Genomic DNA, 16,112 nt, shown 5'->3' on the forward strand with positions numbered 1-16,112 from the left:
CTCTGCTGCCAGAGACTTTGTTACAAAATGTTGCAATTAGTCATCTGGCAAGCCGGCGTTGGTTCCAGCGCAGTTTTGTAACACGCCGAGTCTCGGAGGGCTTCGCGCTAACTCGCTGAAGCGCGCCGGCGGATTTTTGGCGGCGGTACCGCGACATTTGGTTCATATTTGTAAAGCGGGCTCGACGGCGTTCCTGTGCTAGATTTGACTTTTTACAGTACATCATGTTTGTGATGACGTTACACAGATGAATTATCATTTGGGATTTTAGAAGCAGCGTTCTTCATTTTGCAGACTGCTTTGACAATTTTGCCTTTTTGTGGAAAGGAAAATGCTTTTGTTCATATGTACATTGGTGACTACTGAATAGTCACATCCACGTTTGTACACAAATGTCCAAAGTGGGTCGTTTAATTTCACGTCTACAGGCGAGCGTTGGGCAGGTGCCCAACAACCAGCTGGGATTTAATGCGCCGGCGTGCCGTGGAAGTGAAAACTTGCCAAGTTGCACAGAAAAAAAAAACTGTGAATTAGAGGCGGCGGAGTTTAACATCCAGACGTGCAGCTGGATGTTAAACTTCGGCTGCCAAGAAACTCAAGACTTTTTACTTGAGTCTTTCATCAACTTTTTAAAGCTCTCAAAACTGCGGCAGATGTACATGAACCATAAAACCAAAATGTACATCAACCCAAAGCTGTTGCCTTCTGAGGGCATAAAAAGCAGTATTGAAGAGAATTCAGCATTCAAAAAGGAGACCAATCTTGAAACACTTTCTATTTTCACTCTTTAGTGTCAAGCCAAATAGTGGTTGACTGTGGAATTACACTCAAAACAAATGGGCAAAGTAACTGTGCAAAAAAAAGCCTTTTTTTTAATTTTTATTTAAACCAGGGGTCAAACTAGATTTGGGTTAATGAAAAAAAACTGTGTGTCCAATCCCCCCCCACCCTCCAACCTGTCCCCATGAAGGCTGTCAGTTTTTTTTTGGGTGGGGGCAGCAGAGTGGTTGTTTAATCAGCGGCGTTTTTTAATGGCGTGTCAGTGAAAGGCTGAAATACGGCGGCGGGCTACCTGGTGCAAACATTCCGATAAATCCCGTTTGCCTGTCACTTGCTGCCGCCGCCATAAATCAACGCTTTGGGGGAGGACGCCGCCAAAAATGACTGCTATTAAAATAATAAATGGGGCGATGAATTTCTGGCATTCAAGTCGAAACGCGACGAGGGCTGTCGTCAGATATTTGAGGCCTCGTAAATGTTTTGGGAAGGGGCCTCCCCTCCTTCCGCCGTTCGGTCGCGTACTTCGTACTTGAAGTGCTCCGCGGGGCCTCCTCGAGGCTCTCGTCCCCGAAGACGAGGCGACGTGAGCGAGTCGTGGCTCACTTAAAGCATCCAAAAGCAGAACCAATAATCAGACCAAGCCAAGCGCAGATAAAGCGAACGCAAGAATAAGCTCGGTGTACGCCATCGATACTAATTAATCGGCAGAAATAAAGTGCTAATTGGCGGCATGGAAGGATCAATGAGCAGAATTAAAGCATCAATAAGCACATGGTAAAGCAGTAAAAAGATGAAGACAAACAAGTCAATTCAAGTATTCATACAATGCCGCACACACAATAAACAGGTTTCCATTTTCTTAGAGAACGTAACAAGTCGACGGTCGCAATAAAAGCCTTTGCTCCCGGTGCTCCTCTGGATGGTTTTATTGTTCTTCAATTTGATGGAGCGGTCTAAAAATGTCGACATTTAACGGCGGGCTCAGAATTGATTTTCTGGAATATCGATTAGCTTTTCATCGCCGTCGCAAGTCATCGGTTGGAGTGCGGAAAATCTTTTTGGGTATGTTTTAAGAAACAAATCTGGAGTTTACTTTAAAAAATGACGGAAACAATGTCAAAGAAATTTCTTCTGATGAAAAGTTCATTTGTGCGTCCTTGACTTGTTCCCAAAAGCGGCACATACACGTCAACAGATTCAGTTCAATATCTGTCACGTTATAAAATCTGATCATTTTTGTACGACGGCTATCATTGAATAAGTCTCGGAGGAATGTCGCTAAAATTTCTTGTTAGCTGATCTTGATCAAAAGTTAATCCGTTCATCCTTGCGCCGCTCATCTGACTTCCAAGGACATTTTGGAACATGTTTAGAGAAGAAGTCCATTACATTTGCTGTTTGCTGATTTGGATCCAAAGTTAAGCCGTTCGTCCTTCGGAAGCAGCGCACCAAATTCCGTTGGAAGATTTTATTTCTACCTGTTTGAAAATGAGACTGGGCCCCCTAGTGGCCATCGTATGTCAGCCGCCACCGTTTGACTTTTTTCCCCCCGTCTGCTAACGATCGAATGGGACAAAATGAAGAGAAGTCAAACCACGCGCTCCTCAAGCCGCCTCGCTTGGAATCAATCCTGACATTTTAATTCCCGACTGACGGAAGCCGACCGGGCCTTCCGAAGGTTGTTAGCGGCCCAGACGCGGACTTTGTTGGCTTTGTTGCTATCCGAGCACAGCGATGTGACTTTTTAGCGCACGCGGTGGCAAGCATCACCTCGCGTCACCACTTTGGCTTCCGCGCAGCCTTTTAAGCTTGCCGGTCAATATGCTAGCACTAATATATTATTTAGCGCCTGTGGGTTGACGGTGTACGCGCACGTGTTTGCTAATCATGTCGAGGCAGATGTCTGGCCCCTCCTTTTTTTAGCTGTTCCTCCTGCAACATTCATCCCGGCCCTCTTTTATTTATCCCCCTTGCTTGACAATTAGTCAATCCCCAATCAAGCGGTGGGAACGGAATTGCTTTTAATTACTTTTGATAAATGACAAATTACTTTGGTGCATGCTGGGCGTTTTTGCGTGTGTGTTTGTATAGAGTAGAGTTTTGCCGAGATGAAATCGATGTTTCGTTGGCTCTCTTAGTCGCGGTTCAGCGGCAGGACTTCTGGGCCGGAGCCAGGCTGCGGACCGCCGACATCCCGAGTCAGCAGAAAAAAAAAAAAAAAACACCAGCAGCGTGCACGTGAATGCTGACACGTGCGCTATGTTCAGCAACAAGCTCTCTCCCTCTCAAATGCAATGTTTTTCTATTTTTTTCAAATTCATAGGTGCAAAAATGTCTGATTTTAATGAAGGCTATATTGCCCAGCCCAATAAAATAAAGTCAGACTCGCTTTATGATCATTTCAATTAGTGGACAGCTAGCATCCGATTCTTTCAATTGCTAAGCTAGTGAGCCAACGCGTTGTCATGAAGTCAACTAAACTTACGCTGTTTTCAGGCTTCTTCATCCCATCGTGAGGTCGACGCACCAGCAGAGAGTTCAGTGACACAGCCTCAGCCCGACCATCTTTACCTGTACATGGAGACCCCCAGCTGGGCAGGTAGGACCCCCCCCCCAAAACCCCGCCATTGTGTCGCATAATGTTGAGAAACAAACTGTGTATGATGACAATGTCCAGTGTGACTGGATTTTGGTCTCTCAGAATCTATCATTTTGGTCTGTAACAAATTAAAATATTTTGAGTGAACTTGTGACTGGATTTTGGCCAGTGATAAAACTAAAATTGTTAGTTGATTAATTCATTTTAATACATTGCTAAATGTAAAAGTGTGACAGATCATATTGTCATGTTGCTGCAGTATTTTGTCCGCCAGCGCCCGTCGACAAAACAGAGTCCCACTCGGGTGGCCGCGCTTTCGTAACGGCTGCGCTTCGCCGCAAACCCCCCCGTGTGTGGCCATATTGTCGCTAATGTGCGCCACGCGCCCCCGGGCGCCGCTTCGCCGTCACGGTTCCCCCGCTGCTGCCCGGCCTCGGCGGCGCCGTGGAGCAGGTGGCGGCGAGGTTCCGCCTCCATTTGCTCGCCTTCTCATAGGGAGCGGGTCGCAACGACCGTTTTGAAGCGGTCTAATTATCTCTTATTGCCGCCATCGCCGTAATGACGGAGCGGCGCCAGCGCGTGTTGCCGGGAGGCTGCATTTTGGCCGCCCCCGACGACAGTCCTCACATGTTTGGGAGGAAGACTATCGACGAGTTCCTTATCATGCTCGATGACTCAAAATTTCAGTGGATCTCAAATTGTGAGTGCGTTTGGGTCAGCACTGACATTTATATCCTGAAAGTTTGCTGAGGTCTTGTCTGTTGCCCTGTGCAGCCTTTAATAATCTCGTCTTGCTATGATGTCAACCAACCGGACGTAATGGCGCGCCTGCGCCTTTAAGAGCAGCCGTCGGCGCAGAGGGAGGCGAAGGAGCGCGGCGGACGATGGGTCGCCCGCTCGCTGGCTGGCGGCGCTGGTGGGAAAGTGCTGACGGCAGGACTTTGCTTCGGAGCATGCCCATTAGAGGGAGCCATAAATCCTGGGCTCTCCGGGCCAGGCTGTGTCAGCAGTCCGCTGAATGAATTGATTTTAAACGCCACCGAGAAGAAAGTGCCAGCAGACCGGCCGGCCGGCCGGCCACTATTTAATTGTCTCGCTCTCCTTGCCGGAAGCCCGAACGCGCTCGTTGTTGCCGCACTCCAACGTGTCACCGACGTGGCGGCCGTCCCTTGGCGACCCCTCGCCTTTGATTTAACAGTACAAATATCAAAGAAGTGCGCTGTCTTTCTTCTCCGCTACTGAAGTAGCTCCGAGTAGCGCCGCCGCCATCCGTTTTGTGACAACTTCCGATATCAAGTCACCATCCGTTGTTAGCCTGTTGACGTTTGGCGAGGGAACCATTTTACACTTGACCAAACAAAGGTTATTCTTCATTATGTATTAAATTCATCAATTAGATAATTTTATTCTGCCAAATATCGGAATTGGCATCGGTCTAAAAAAACAATCCATATCGTTCGGGTCCTACGTAATTATGTCGACCGTCTTCGTCACATTGAGGACTTTCCAGTCGAATTGTTCTATAAAATAACAAAAATCGAGTCTCGAGGTGGCGGTGCGACGGATAGCATTTTTTTCCCACGGGGTGGCGTCCTCTCCGGCTCATTACACCGTTTAAAGAGGCGTCACTTTGCAATCACCCGCCACGCTTCGGCCAACGGGGATCATACATCAACTTGAATGGCGGCCCCGCCCCCCACTTTCACTTTTTGAGGGGGGGAGGGGTCGCTAATAATAATATCCCCCCCCCCCCAGCCCAACACGTTCAAAGTCGTTAATTTGAGAGTCAACTTTGCCTCCGCTTGACTCGCGTGTCTTATTTGTCGGGCGTCAAGTCACGTGTGATAAACGGGCTTCAACTTGTCGCGGGAACACCTCAACGAGCCGCCACCGCTGCCGCCCGAGTAATTACTCTTTTTTTCCCAACCTTTTCTTTCTCCAATCACACTTGATGGATTGAGTGGAAGGAGGCGATCATCTGGCGCTTAGCGGGCTCACTGAGCATACTTGCCCCCCCCCATCACGCAACTCCCCCACACCCTACAACACGCCCTCCTCCGGCTGATTAATGATATCTGCTGCGAGTCACCAAAAGCGGAAATTAAGTATTTCTCTTTAAATGTAACATTTGTCTCCTTTGCCGCTGTCGAGGAAGGCATTTGTCAAAATCCTCCGGCTTTGGTCGTGCGCCGGATTTCCTTTGGGAGCGCGGCGGGAATTACTCCCTACTTTGGCATTAATGGCATTCCGTGTTCCCCTTTTATGTCTTGAATCCACTCGCCGCCCTTTCACCCGCGCCGCATACTCGGAATAATGAAGTAGTCGCTCGGGGAGCATGGGGGAATCAAAGTGGGCCCGAAAACTGCCGGCCGGCTCAGGCCCGCTTTTGCCCTCATCTGCTTGCTACCCGAGTTCTGGTACTTTTGACTGTTAGTCCACAATATGTTTACTGACCCTTGTGCAATTGAGCTGCACCAAGGGTGCTCCTCCAAACCCACCATTGGTGGGATGCCGCCAACGGGCCCGGCCAGCCCTGAGAAACGCTCAATATTCAGCAATGTAGAAAATGAGCCGACTTGGCATAAACAAAGCGGTAGTGACGGATATTTTACGTGACGCTTTGTCGCTTTGCCATGCCGGCTGCATGATGTGCGCGGTCGGGGTTGCTCAGACGTCTCGAATAAACGCGCAAATCACAAAGGCGACGCGGCCCTGCAAACCCCAGGGACCCTCATCCAAGCGGGCTTGTACTTTTTCCCATCAATGGAAATCTAATTGCGTGAAAAGCGATCAATGGCTGCTAAATTGGTTTTGTGTCGGGGCGCGCTCGGAATAAAATCTGCGAGCTCTTAACGCACGCTGCGTTTGCATCCTAAATCACGGTAATATTCCAAGCGGGGTCGGCCGGCGGGGGTTTTAACTTTGCCGGTGTCGAGTGGGGGAGGTGCACCGTCACGGCACTAATAAAAATCACAGCCTTTAATTGTTTGTCCAAACTCGTAAATCGCCCCGCTTTAATGGGTTAATAAGCGGACGCGGCGAGGACGTCGGGGAGCCTGCGGTCGGTCGCCGGGCGGCTGCCGTGGTGCGCGAGAGGCGGTGGGGGTGCGCCATCTCTATGTTGCCGCCACCACTGATAACCCTCCAGTGATCTGATAGCGCTAATCCCCTCTAATCCCTAATACACTCTTTAGCATGCTGCTAACTGACAGCGGTCGATGCTGTCGCTGTGCTTCTAACCGCACATCTCAGGAACGTCGCCTGCCTTTCAAGCCTCAGTTGGGATTTTGTACAAGGTTTCAAATTCAGGTTCCAAACAGGTGTTAGGCTATTTTGATGTCTGAGTTAGCATGTTGCTAAATGACAGCAGACGAAGCTGCCGCAGGGCTAACGCCAAGTAGCTCTTTCTTCAATTCACAGAGTTAAGCAGGGTTAGCATCTTGCTAAGTCACATCAGTCTTTCATCTCTTGTTGACAGATTAAAAAAAATAATAATTATAAACTGCTGACCCCCCCAATTTGTCTTTCCCGCCCGGGAATGTCTGATGCCTTCGCCCCGCCCTCCCCGATGAAGACAAGGGAAAGTTTATTGACATCAGGGCGACGTTCCCGGGGACCATCCCTCAATGTCTTATCTTTTGGGATCGGTGCCGACAGAAGCTCGGCCCGGCTTGTATTTCTGTCCCATTGTAATTGCGTTGTAATTGATCCGGCGCAGTAAGTTTGCCGAGCTCCTCCACGGCCGCCTTTTGCGACTCTTATCTGCAAGATGCCTGCGGGACTTTGTCGCCGTAAGCAAAAGCTAACAAAAGCTTCAACGGCAACAAAAGAAGGATGAGAGAGTGAGCGCGTCAAGGACGGAACAGAAACGGCAAACTCGCTTGTCAGGTTTTTACGCTCTTAACTGAGACATATCCAACAGTTAGTTTGAAACAACACAAAAAAATGCGAACCCTAAATTTGTGACCCATATGTCAAATTAACAACTTCAAACATTTAGACAAAAACAAGCACAGTTTCAGAAAACAAACTAAATATTTATGTAAAATGACATATTCCTGAAAAAAAGTGTAATTCTGGGGAAAAAGGTTTATGCTTCCGACAAAACAGTTGAATATATATTTTCGTCACTAATCACTAGCATTTTGCTAATTGTTGAGGTGGGAGAGGGGGGAAGTAGGAAGCGGCCGAATGCGCGTTCGGGTCGCTACAACGCCATTGCCCGCTCAGGCCCGCACCGCCATGCGCGCTTTCCCCTCATTTGTCATCCTGACAGCGGCTACTTTTTTTTTCAAGAGGTAGAAAAATGGCAGAGTCAGCTCTTCCTCGGCTCACAAAGTACGCTAAGAAGTGTGTGTGTTTGTGTGGGGGGAAGGTTCTTGGCTATTGTGACAAAGTGAAGCTTGTCATTTGTTGTTACACGAGCCCTCCATATTTGTTTGGGGTTAGAGACCAAGCAAAAGTGCACACAATTCCATTATTGACAGATTAAAAAGTTTAAGAATTTAGCATATTTATAAAAATACATTTCTCATGAAAAATTGGTCATTTTCAGGAAATAAATTTCTGTACTTCTATTTGTTCTATTTCATCAAATATGTCCAGTAAAGTTTAATACTTCATATTTTTTGGTCGTTTTTGAATGAAGTTGAGCCCTGGCGCGCGGACGCGCTTGAGAGTCCGGCAACACCTGGGAGTTCAATTACGCACTGGGAAGAGCCGGGCGGGCGCTACTCTTGACATTTACCTGCGCCGCCGCTGCGGCTAACACGCCGGCTAAATGGCATCAATAGATATGGCAACGGCGACACGTATAGATCGCCCGGCGCTACACGCCTGACATTATGATCCTTCTCCCGGAGAGACCGTGATAAACACGCGGGGGGTTGTGTTAGCTTTGCTTGTGTGCGAGCGTGTGTGTGTGTGTATGTCAAGGCAGGTTACAAATGAGTTTGTTTGTGTTGTGGCCTTTGGTGCCCTGGGCGATGTGTGTTGTGTGGGTGGCGCTTGCTAAATGTGAGCCACACCGTGTGCATTTGCGTGTGTGTGTGTGTGTGTGTGCGCCACCACCACTTCCGATTTTTCTTCAAAGTCAAGACTAATGCGATGAAAGTCACGTTGAGGTCAACCAGTGGCTGATGATGTCATGGTGTTTTTTTGCAGCACTTAGAGAAGTAGAGAAGGCGAACTCCATTTTTGTCAGATTGTCGGAGAGTGAAGTTTTATGACCACAATAAAATATGAGGGAGAGGGGGGGTGTATCTTGGTGGTTCAGACGGCAATGAGGATTCCTGGATACAGAATCTGTGCAATGGTGGTTTAATTCTGCCAAATTCCTTAAATGTTCACAAAAGGTGATGTATCACTCTTATTAATGTGTGACCGTATGAACGAACGGCGGGGGTCAAGCAGGTGACCTATCGGTGAAAGTGTCTCGTGTGCCAATAAGCGTCCGCCGGTATTCATAAGCTGCAGCGGCAGTGGTGCGGAGAGGCTCAATGTTTTAAAGGGCAGCTGGGATCGAACGTCGACGCCGTAAAATGGCGTCCCCACGTCGGAACGCCAACATGGAATGGCGTCTTTTTGCCATACGTCCTCGCTCATCCGTTTTGGACTTGTTTCCCAATTGGTGTAAATCGACAGTTCTCCTTCTTTGATCTTGAAAGAGGTCCTTGGACCGTCGCTCCACATAAACCCGTTTATTTCTTTTTTGGCAACCAGCAAAGAGCAGCTGCAGCCTATGGTCATCTCACATTTCTTCGCCGTTTGCCGACCTTGTTTTGTTCCATTTTTATGATTATTTTTGAGGTTACTGCTGTCGGGATCGGTTGCGGCCGAGCAGATGTTCTCCATCTTTTGTGCCCCTTCTTGCTGGAAAACAACAGCAGCAAGCAATAAGCCAGATGCGGAGCCGGATGGATTTGGCATTGATCTACGCGGGCGTCCACTATTGAACGTATCGGTGGCCTGGGTGAAATCCATCCAAGGCGAATCCAATACGGCGCAATTATTCCTCTCTAAATAGCCCGGCTGAATACTCGCCAAGCTAACTGCGCGTCTGCGCCGCTCAAAGGCGGGCGGATTCCATTGACGCGCCTTTCCCACGTGCCGCTCGGTTGCCAGGTGACGGACACTTGACCTTGGCGGCGCCATTCAATGCTTGCCGCCATCCGGAGTTGATTCGTCATCTCAAAGTACTTTTGGAGAAAGACTTCAAACACGGCATTGTCGAACTTGGAACACAGTTGAACTGCATTTTCCGCAAACAGGTGGCTTAAGGAGAGCCGTTTATCAAACAGTAAATTGCAACCAAAATGGGCACACCCAATCTCATCAAGCTCCGCCTCTCAAAGGCACGACGATAATACGTCCAATATTTCCTCGGGTTCTATGCGGCTTATTAAGGCTTAAACGACACCACATATGGCATATTGCGCTTGCGTGTCACTTATTAATGTTTAAATGGCACCGCTTTTGGGGCGTGGCATATTAAGGCGACATGTTAAGGTTACGTGTGGCATACTAATGCCACATGTGGCATAATTAGGGGCATATTAATGCATGATGTGCTACAGTATATGAAGCTTACATATTAAAGTCACGTGTGGCTTATTAAGGTTTAAATGCCAAACGTTACCACTTTGGGGGCCCGGCATATTAAGGTTCAAGGTTCCGCTATAGTTTGCCACTTTCCATTTGCGCTCAATGTCAGACATTTGCATTGAAGCCCAGCCAGGACCTCGCCTGATTCGGGACACCGACTCCCCCTCCCTCTCACTAAACGGCCCTCCGGGAGTTTTGGAGTACGCACCCGGCAGGCCGGTCCTCTAAATTGAGCAAAAGGCGCTGGAGGATTAGCATACGCAGATTGTCAGAGGCAAATGAATGACAAGACTTTCATCTGGCGGCCTGTCGACCTCGCTTAGCAGTGACACACTTCAAAGTCCGCCGGGGTCGCCCGCGGGACGAGTTGGAGGGCGGGGCAAAAAGATGACTTAATCAAGATCCGATGGCAACGTCGTCAAAGAGAAAACAAGATACGAGTAGGCGGAAAGAGCTGCTATTTATTGTCAAGCTAGGGTTTCAAGTTTGGGGGTTTCAAGCCTAGCTTTGGGTTCCAAGTCAGGGTTAAAATTTGGTTTTCAAGCTAAGCTTTTGGTTTGGAGCCCTACGCAAAATTTAGTACTTTTGTACTAAATGACTTTTACCTTGATGGAGGTCACAGAGGAATGAGACACATTAATAACGTCAGTCGGAATGTGCGGCCAACAAGATTTTCATCAACCGGCAAGTTGACGGCACGTCGATGAATTTCTTGCCGTGAATTTGCGCCACACATTAAGAGTCAAAGGAGCGAACGTTCACAACAGAAAAATCCAACAATCATCCTGTCCCGCCTCCCCAAAAATCAATCAAAAGTCTAACAACGTCTCCATTCGCCGCTAATGAAATCATCTGCGAGGTATTTTAATTGTGATGAGACGACATTTGTTAACGCCGTGACCTCCAACATCTCCCGTCCCCGCCCCCGTTCCTCATCTGGGAGCCCTGACTCGACGGAATTCCGCCCAAATGGGCGGTGTTCATCAAATTTCTCCATCAACGTGACGAGCGTGGCCGCGATTAGGAAACGCTGGCGCCGCGGCACCACACGCTCAGCAGATGGCCCCAGATTACGGCCACCCCATTAAGGTTATCTGTGACGTGTCAAGGCCGACTGCAGCATATTCAAGTCTGGGCTGGCACGTTAGCTAATGTATGCGAGACTTATTAAAGGTTGTGGCCGGCGTATTCCGATCACATATATATCGTAGATGCATACATATCATTGCATAAATGCATATATGCGTATGTACTATATATATACTATATATTAGGGTTCTTAGGTATTCAGTTTCCAAATGGAGTCGCCAACTTTTAGGTCCTCCATCCTGGTCAAACGGTGCTGGCTGAAATAACGGATTAACAAATGGCTGCCATGATGGAAAGTGTGCTGCTTTTCAGCACCTCAGACTTTTCTTTAGCAAGACGGTTGCGGAGGTGAAAGGATGCTTTCTTCATTGTTGTCGTCGCCCTCACGCTTCAGGCAAGGCCACCGCCATGGCCCATTAAGAGAGCGAAAGGGGGCGTCGTCCTTGAAGACCGCAGCTCACGGCACTTGACATCAACAGGATGTTCATCATTTTTCACAAAACACTAACTGCTGCTAAGCGTCCCGAACCTGAATTACACATCCTTGGTCTTTACCTTAACTTTACCACATCTTAAATTAAAAAAAGAAAAAAAAAATCAGACAAAGTTGACTCCAGTGTCTCTCACACAGGTTTGTTACCTTACGAGCAATTGGGACCGCGACACAGTTTTGTATCAAACAGGTGACGTTGTGGGGTTGTAGTTTTGTGTAATCCTTACCGGTGCCGCCCACCAACTGCTGCCCCTTGTGGTCTGTCACTGCAACACATGTCCATGATTTAACCCTTGCTACATGTACTAGGACGAGGCGAGCCAGCCATCTTTAGCAAGGAATTTGAGACATTCTTGGCAAAATGAAATTGGCATTGTTTGGGCAACAATGCGGAAAAGTTTGGGGTAGCGCCTTCATAATTTAGCGCGTTTACGGAACACCGAGCGTGTCGAGTAGGGCACGTCCACCATGAATAATACATGCGGGGTTACGCCAGCGACGACGCTACGGCAGCTCAGTGGTGGCGCGCATAAGCAAGAGTAAATGTCCTGACATTTCCAATATCCAGCCGGCCCCAAATGTGCTGAATGCACACAAGCGCTCGCTCAAGAGGCTCTTAACAGCGGCGACGGGCGGGTGGGGACAGTTGTGTGTGTGTGTGTGTGTGTACTATTGTAAAGGTGCCTCTAATTATTGTTGGTCCTCACTTGATGGATGTGTTTGGGTGATCGGATTTTGGTTGCATTTTGTCACTGAATAAATAATTCCATCATTTTATTTTAACGCCTTTACATAACCGGTCCAAATTTGAGGAAAATTGAAGTGCCTGGATGTCAATTAATAAATTGTTTGTCAAAGGTTTTAGCAATTTGCCGTCTGGTGGGAGCCGTGCGAAATAGGTGGGCGACGTGTCCCTTGCCATCCCATAATGAGGCGCACACGCACATACGGAATTAAAACAACATATATGTTATGGGACTTTGAGGCGGCTGTAATTTGGTCGGAGCAGCGCCTCCCGTCAATAAAGTGTCAGCGTCGGAATCCCCCAAGCAAATCGGTCAGAACCCGGAGGAGGGCGGCGGCTAATATGAAGCCCGGCCCGAGGGGGTGGCGCTCGCTGACACTTGACGGAGGGGCGGGCCCGCCGTCTCACCCGCCACAAATTTATGACGGCCAGAATGTGCGTCCGGGGACCCGAATGCGGCGGCTGACGGACGGCGGCGCTGGCTTCAGGTGCGGCGGGATTTATGAGCGCTATCCCCGTTTCACTCTCCCCTCACACGACAGGTCACTTCATCAAAGGAATCCTTTTAACGCACATGCCAAATATGACTTCACTCCATTATTTTAAAGCCGGTTGGATTTACGAGCCACGACGCCGCTAATTAACGTAACGCTCGGTGGCGGGAAAAACGTGGGACATTTGGCTCATCTTCATTTTAGGTGCCGAGTCAGCGTTTCCTGGCTGCGAGTCGAGCTGGAATGTCGTCGATTAGCAGAAGCGCTCTTACTTCCTGTCTCTGAGAGGCTGCTTTGCTCTGATTGAATAACATCATCCACGATTCACCCTGAAAAAGGGACCAGCAAAGAAACGGAAAGTTTGTACAGACGCTATTCATAGCCATGCACTTTCCCCCCCCCCTACGATAATGTAGGGGGAGAAAAGTTAGCTAGCAGTCATTTCAAAGTTGAACACCGTCCATATATCCAAATGTTAATATTTTGATGGTAATGTTCCACATTTCCAAACACATTAAGAATGGTGGTGAGTTCACAGCGCGTTGAACACCAACAGCCTCAGCATGTTTGCGTTAATTAGCCGCTAAGCCTTCGAGCGGGCTCGTCGGGGGCCCGTCGAAGCCGGCGTGTATATTTTTCTTTTTTAGCGCGTATGTAGCCCATCTAGTGAGAGAGCGAGCGACCTTCTAAGAGAAACATTTGCACAGATTTGGCGAGTCAGACAAATGAGACGGCGAGTCGCCGCACTGCTGCAAAAGACAGAGAAAATTCACACTGATATTGATCTTACTTAATTAGATTCCTATCCGCTCTCCGGGGACCCGCGTCACGGCAACACATTTCACGCACACGCACGAGAGAGCGAGCAAGCGAGCGAGAGAATATGAACTGAATTAATATCATTTCAAAGCCCGGCGTGCAAAATGTGATTTGATTATCGGGAATATTTTTCATGTCTAATTACTCGTTCCCTTCGCCGCCGTAAAGTTTTCTTAACTTTGTTTTCGGCAAATCCTGATGAAAGAACTAATGGCCGAGCGACTCTTTGCATGCGCACCTCTCAGGGCAGTAATTCAATTTGGGACGTTAGGGAGATTAAAAAAGAACAACAACAACAAAAAAGGTGAAGTTTGAAAGTGTGCGGTGCGATATTGTTTGCGTCGACGCTAAATGAATTTGCTCATTGGAATGCTAATTGGCAGCAATTTGATTTCACTCGGCTGCAAATTGCAAATCGGAGCGGCAGCGGACGGAAGTTCATGGCTGAAGACGAGGCGTTAGCATTTGATACAACTTGATTGGTCGAAACGCTGATGTGGACGCATTTCATTGGCTAGACTTGACGTGAAATGTTTTATTGTTTTATGCTAATTTTTAGACTGTCTAGTTTTGTCATTTTCTATATTTTTGTCAAGTGTTTTGAGCATTCTGGATTCGACTCATGTTAGTGTGTGAAGTGTAGCTAATGTTTTGACAGCCGCCGCTCTCGTTAGCAAACTCCAGATGTACGGAAAGTCTGCCCGAATGGCGTCTTAATGGCAGCCAAGCTCGGTTGCAAGTTAGCAATCGATGATGTCATTAACAAGTCGGCCTCCAAGTGTCAGGAATGTAAATTCTCTTGCTTCATTTGAATCAACGGATGAGAAAATGGGATTATTTCTTACTTACTTCTCTGGTTCTTCTATATCAAACAAATTTGTTTTAGGTTCATTTACCTGACATGTTTCGGCGGAATCTTCCGCCTTCATCAGAGGGATTATTTCTTGACAAAGCAGAGACACGTGAGCTAACATCGGAGCAGCGGACAAAGTTGTGACATCTCACTGTTGTTTTTTAATTAGTTGTTGTTGTTGGCTATAGCTGCTAGCATTTGATTGGTTAGCTAGCTCATTTTAATAGCTACTAGGGTGCCATTTTTGGGTCTCACTAAATTGATATCATTTGTTAGCGACTGTGAGCATTTGAACACACCTTTGATTAGTAAAAAATTCTGTCAGCGCAAGATAGAATATGCAAGAACGACAAACTCCTGGCAGGAGAATTAACGGCTGGAGAATTAACGGCTTTTAAAAGGTTGCGTTGATTAAAACCACGTCTGGGGCGTCGGGTGGCGGGATCCGTATCGGGGGTCAGCCAAACGTGTGAAATAGAGCGACGTTATTCTGATAGGAGGGACATTTGGGTAACGCGTTGATGATTCTCCTTGTCTAACCCCCCTTTCTCACGGATTCCCTCGCATTTCATCGTACGGACTCCGGAAAATACCCGGGCCGCAACCCCCCCCTCCCTTCTCGCCGTCTCAGCCTTCTTCCTGATCAACCCCCGGCCGCCTTTGGGTTTCTCCCGGTGCGGGGGCTATAATTGTTGCCGTAAATCGTGGCGAACCCCCGCGCCCCCGTCTTAAGCGGCCATTACGCACGCTTCACTTCGGCCCTTGTTGATTGCAAGTGTCAAGAGGGGCGGATTTATGCACTCTGGCTGGGTGAGACGCAGCCAGCCACGCGAGGAAGCAGGGACAGAGGGGACGGGGGCGGGGGTGATTACTGGGAGGGGGGTGAGGGGGGTCAGGTGGCGGGAGGGAAGATGGAAGTGAGAGGAGTTGCATTTGCTTTTTCATGTGGAGTTTACAAATAGTTGGCAGGACCTTGCAGAAAATCTACTGTCCATTTGTCTGAGCCTTTCAAGCAGACAAAACTTCTACTGCCATAGTGGCTCAAATGTTTTTCGATCTTTCTCGCATTTGTGTATTTCCTGATAAATACTTTAGTGATTTTTATGTCTTTTTTGCCAAATATTTTGGGGTAACTAATGTGTGATTTCTTGACATAGCAAATTCTTTTTTTTTTTTAATGGCATTGCGGTAACGTGTTTATGGATGCAATCAATGATGTTATTAATAATTCAGTCTCAAAGTCACGTGAATGCAAATGTTGTTTGATCATTCAGATAAACAGAGAGAAAAAGTGTAAATATTTATTAGCCGAGCTGAAGAGCTGCTGCAGAATGTACATTGATGATATACATTCATGTAAGATGATGAAACACATTTTTGATATGTGACGATGTGCTTGAGCTTGACTGATTAATTTATTTCCTGAACTGATGAAAATGAAGGTTAATCTTTACCGGGCGTACGCAAATAAACGGATGATTGGCGGCGACATCAGAGCGGTGCGGAAATCTGTTCCGTCTCTCTCATCGATATTTCCTTGCCTCCTTCATTCCATTACGTCGTTGGGAATTTTTGATTCGCCGAGCCGCGCTCGGGAAAACGCAATCATGGCCGCCATCCATTTTGGGACTTCAATA

The 16,112-nt window shown here is 47.8% G+C and overlaps 1 protein-coding gene across 2 annotated transcripts in view; it reads left to right on the forward strand.

Annotated features, from left to right (window-relative positions):
• Positions 1–16,112, forward strand: part of LOC133170852 (RNA binding protein fox-1 homolog 3-like) — a 118,464-nt gene that overhangs the window by 23,368 nt on the left and 78,984 nt on the right. For both annotated transcript variants that reach the window (XM_061304028.1, XM_061304029.1), the window contains exon 2: positions 3,277–3,379. In XM_061304028.1, coding sequence (XP_061160012.1) covers positions 3,277–3,379 — 103 coding nt within the window. The remainder of the gene's footprint in view (positions 1–3,276; positions 3,380–16,112) is intronic.

Source organism: Syngnathus typhle, linkage group LG17, assembly GCF_033458585.1.
Source record: "Syngnathus typhle isolate RoL2023-S1 ecotype Sweden linkage group LG17, RoL_Styp_1.0, whole genome shotgun sequence".
In the NCBI taxonomy this organism is placed as follows: domain Eukaryota; kingdom Metazoa; phylum Chordata; class Actinopteri; order Syngnathiformes; family Syngnathidae; genus Syngnathus; species Syngnathus typhle.